Here is a 5,000-nt window from a genome sequence, read left to right as displayed (position 1 = left end):
ACCGCCACACAAAAGGGCACGTGCATAAGACAAAGGACAGGGAGAGAGACAAGGCAGACAGGCCAAGCCACACAGGTTCCAGCTTCACCACCTCGTCCTCCATCCGGGAACACGGGGATCATCTGGGGGGCCTCATATATATCTTCAGAAATAAACCAGCAAGCTAAGACCCCTTTCATTGACCACCCAAGACCATCTCTCTTACGCTTACACTAACACAAAACTTTTTGAAGTGTAAAATGTTTTTAATCTTATTCTGCACTAAGTTATAAACACTCTAGAAGGACCAGAATCACTGAAAGTCCACTCACTTGACAATATAAAGCCTGTCCTGGTCAAGAGTGTCATCAGGCAACCGAATCCGCGACAGGTGTGCATGGAGAAGTGACCTTGCCTTCATGGAGTAGGGGAAGCACAGGGGGCGCTCCTTATTCTTCTCACCTAGGTTAGGCAACTGCTTAATCAGCTGTGGCAGCTCAATGTTATCAGTGGGCCTCTCCTGCAAGTAGAAACAAGATTGGAATATCATTCATTGGACATCTATCTTGCTTTGTAACTGTTACTAGACAGACTAGGGGTTAGAAATGCAAACAAAGTTAAACGAATAATGACAATCATCTCACCTGTGAAAAGGCCAGAAGGACTGCAGCCAGCCATCGAATATATGAGACACAAGTTATCGACTAACTTTCTGATTGGGCTGCCTATTGCATGTGCCTCACTCACGGGTCCCAAGCAATGGACACTAACTGCTATTACTACCCCCCGGCAATTATGGTGTTTCATTTAGAGGTACCCATCGTGGGTACCTCTAAGAGAGTGACTATAAAATACACTATTTTTTCCATGTAATGTAGATGCTCAGAAAAAAAAAATCAATAATAAAAAGTAAAAATAAAAAAAAATAAAAAATAAAAACAAGAATATACCTGAAAATCAAGGAACAGGGGTATACAGGTAAGATATGGAGGATTAGCAACCGACTCATTGATAGCAGCTTTTGTGGAGCCATGGATGTGTAAACAAATTGAATAAACTAAAATAACAGTGGATATGGTACGTATATATACATACATGTTACCTCAACATCAATGGGCTAAATGTCCTAGACAACTCATGTGCTGCATTTTTCTTCTTTTTTTGTGCATGTCCAAAATACATGAGGCTGAAAAGAGTTGTTGGAAGCCAGCCCTCAGGAACTTCAGTATTACCTCTGATTTTTTGTCTTTACATGATCACTTAAACTAATTTTCATGGCTACACACAGAAACTAATAGTATAAATACTCAGAGATATTAAGAAAAAAAAAAATCAAAATTGCCCATAGTACAAGCTTACTGCACATAAAATCCCAGAACACAAACAAAAAAAAGCAGACAACAATCAAACACATTTGTGTACTGGCTCGTTCACTTACACACTCGCTCACAAAGATATTCTATCGCACAAGTTATTAAACCAGCATCGATCTCAATATCCTTAATTGGTATTTCCTAGTTACTAAGTATGGGTAGCTTACCACAATCTCCGGGTTGTGTCCCTTCTCAAACTCTAAGGATGCAGCCAAGACCATGAGTGCCCTCCTGAAGACCATGTGAGGCGTCTTGTGGAAGAAGTAGTAATACAGCTGTGTTGTATCTAACAGCACCTGGAATTGAGTATTTCTTAAGCTTTTGGTCTTTCTCTTCTCTTTCCCTCTTCCTATTTCCTTACCTGAATTCTAATTATTTAAATTCAGAAATTAAATTTCATATACTTATGCTACATAGAGGAGGAGGAGGAGGAGGAGGAGGAGGAGGAGGAGGAGGAGGAGGAGGAGGAGGAGGAGGAGGAGGAGGAGGAGGAGGAGGAGGAGGAGGAGGAGGAGGAGGAGGAGAGGAAGAGGAAGAGGAAGAGGAAGAGGAAGAGGAAGAGGAAGAGGAAGAGGAAGAGGAAGAGGAAGAGGAAGAAGAGGAAGAAGAAGAGGAAGAAGAAGAGGAAGAAGAAGAGGAAGAAGAAGAGGAAGAAGAAGAGGAAGAAGAAGAAGAGGAAGAAGAAGAGGAAGAAGAAGAGGAAAAAAGGAAGAGAGGAAGAGAGGAAGAGAGGAAGAGAGGAAGAGAGGAAGAGAGGAAGAGAGGAAGAGAGGAAGAGAGGAAGAGAAGAAGGGAAGAAGAGAGGAAGAGAGAGGGAGGGAGGGAGGGAGGGAGGGAGGGAGGGAGGGAGGGAGGGAGAGGGAGAGGGAGAGGGAGAGGGAGAGGGAGAGGGAGAGGGAGAGGGAGAGGGAGAGGGAGAGGGAGAGGGAGAGGGAGAGGGAGAGGGAGAGGGAGAGGGACACACACAATAGGAACAGGAAAAAGGGAAAAGGAAAAATGGTAAAAAGAAAAAGAGGAAACATAATAAGAGGAAGATAATGTAATAAGCCATAAACAGTATGAACCAAAATGAAAAACCTACCTGGTCATTTGAAAACTTGGAAGATCTGTACCACCAAATGGCAACCACTGTTGGCAGAGCAATCATGAACACCAGACCATACAGCCCAAGGACCCATAACGAGTTCTCTTTCTCCACAATCCAAGAAGGAAGTGCAATGCCAAAGTGCATGGCACCTGGCCCATCAGGGTGGCCATAGCGTTCATAATTTCTTCTAGCCTCATCATCTGTGAGCGCTAGGTATGCTGTAGGGTAAGAAAGAGTATTTGTAAAATGCAAATCTTAAGTATTCGGTGATACAAAATATATTCTTCTAACAATGAGTCATACATTTCTATATAACTAATGTAAGCAAGCAGGCAAGTGATAATATGAATATATGTATAAAAATACATATGAATATATGTATACAAATATAACTGCTCAGCATAACATGAGGAATTTGCAGCCTATCAGTCAGCAAGTCTTAGCACTGACTAACAAAATAGTTTTGCAATCAAATTTTGGAGGTGCTTTATAAGCTTTTCCTCCTTTTTCAAAAAATGTAACTAGTCAAATTAATGATACATTTTATTAATATAATATTATTTCATTATAAGCCTGTCAAAGATAGGGCACCAAAACCAAACCATTAGGCATATAACAAGCTTGATACCATTCAGGTACATTAAGCAAATATATGATACAATACTACATGACAGATGCAAACATGCTTGGGACAAGACAGGCTTCTAGGTGTCTGTCTAAGGTAAATTTTGGTCTTAGGCATCTGAAGAGCTCAATTTTACAGATCAGACAACATGCATTTCATTGCCGATCTCAAATATATCAATCATGAGCAGAGAACAAAGTAGAAAATTTTATCAAAGTTACCACATGAATATGAACAAAAATGGGGAGAGATTACAATTAATAATCAAAATATAATTAATATTTTTTTTTTCTTATATAGAATAACAAACTGTATATTCTGATATAGTACAGTATGGCGTGTGGAGTGGGGAATGTGGTAAAAGGAAAAGATCCAGGGTTTGGTTGAATGATATACCCCATACAGCACAAAATTACTCCCTCGAACTCTTTACCTTTCAAGCACTTGAAGACAGAGACAGGAAAATATGACTGTCACTGGCTCTGACTTACTAGGGGAGTGGGGGTATGGGTGATATTATGGATATGGCCAGTGGAAACAAACAGAACCGCATACATTACAGGACACTACATGTGTCTCATTCACGGCAAAGTCATGGGAAAAAGGTTGTCACTTTTGATAGGCTTGCAAAAATCAAGGCAAAAAGGGCTGTGTACACATTCAGCAACAATCAACAATGGTGGAAAATGAAACTTTGGGGTTAATGGAGTCATAGGTTGCTATGGAGTTCTTCATTACATAGCAAGGACTTCCCCACCATTAGTCTATATATGAATATGTATATGTATATGTATATGTATATGTATATGTATATGTATATGTATATGTATATGTATATGTATATGTATATGTATATGTATATGTATATGTATATGTATATATATATGTATATCATATATGTATATTATATATACACATATATATGCAAATACATACACATACATGCATACATATATACACATACATACATACATACATACATACATGCATATACATACATACATATATATATACATACATACCTATATACATACATACATACATACATACCTATATATATACATACATACATACATACATACATACATACATACATACATACATACATATATATATATATATATATATATATAAAAAGATACGAATCAGAATAAATATCTTCTCAGTTCAAGAGATGTATATGACTGTTTAGTTTTATATTTGTCAGAAATACATGAATTTCTGACAAAGATATAACCAAAACTAGTCTGATACATCTTTTGTACAGTGATTACATTTATTCATATTGATACACTTTTCTACAAATATATATATTTTTTTAAAAGCATTAGTAATATAAATCAACTCCTCACCTTTATTGAGTTTCATAAACTTTCTCTCATCTCCAGTTGGCTTATCAGGATGGTAAATAAGTGACAGCTTCCTATAAGCCTTTTTTATCTCAGTAGTGCTAGCAGTCTGAAATACATCAAAAAATATCAATTTTACATGCAGTGATATACTTTAGCAAGGATCTAATATGATGGCTATCTTCTTTTTTTCATGAATGATATAAACTGTTACTTCTGGAGATTAAGAAAACACTATTTGTCCAGAAAAAAAGGCGACTCTGCTACATCCACTCAGGGTACAACTGCATGCAAACACAAAATGACTTACCAATCCAACACCCAAGATATCATATGGATCAAAGTTTGCATTTTCATAATCAAACTGTTGGAGCTTATATACAAGGCAGGCCATCACCACCCAGCCGGCCATGAGTAAAATTCGTCTGTAATGAGAAAGGAGGGAAAGGTTTATGTAAGAAGTTTTGAGAAGGGCAACTGATAAAGCTCTAAAAAAAAAAAAAAAAAAATTGTATTTAACAACTACCATGTTAATGATAATGCACAGATTTAATGTCCCACTCCTGAAAAGTGCAAAAAGCTCTAAA

At 37.7% G+C, this 5,000-nt stretch overlaps 1 protein-coding gene across 5 annotated transcripts in view; it reads right to left on the bottom strand.

Annotated features, from left to right (window-relative positions):
• LOC125029780 (translocation protein SEC63 homolog) overlaps positions 1–5,000 on the bottom strand; it is a 26,211-nt gene that overhangs the window by 10,601 nt on the left and 10,610 nt on the right. For all 5 annotated transcript variants that reach the window (XM_047619922.1, XM_047619920.1, XM_047619921.1 and 2 more), the window contains exons 3-7: positions 4,724–4,838; positions 4,417–4,522; positions 2,434–2,657; positions 1,520–1,648; positions 312–499 (exon numbers count right to left, since the gene is read on the bottom strand). In XM_047619922.1, the coding sequence (XP_047475878.1) occupies positions 312–499; positions 1,520–1,648; positions 2,434–2,657; positions 4,417–4,522; positions 4,724–4,838 (762 nt within the window). The remainder of the gene's footprint in view (positions 1–311; positions 500–1,519; positions 1,649–2,433; positions 2,658–4,416; positions 4,523–4,723; positions 4,839–5,000) is intronic.

Source organism: Penaeus chinensis, chromosome 10 (assembly GCF_019202785.1).
Source record: "Penaeus chinensis breed Huanghai No. 1 chromosome 10, ASM1920278v2, whole genome shotgun sequence".
Classification (NCBI taxonomy): domain Eukaryota; kingdom Metazoa; phylum Arthropoda; class Malacostraca; order Decapoda; family Penaeidae; genus Penaeus; species Penaeus chinensis.
Note: the sequence above shows the minus strand (reverse complement) of the source record. Positions and strands in the feature narration are given on the sequence as shown.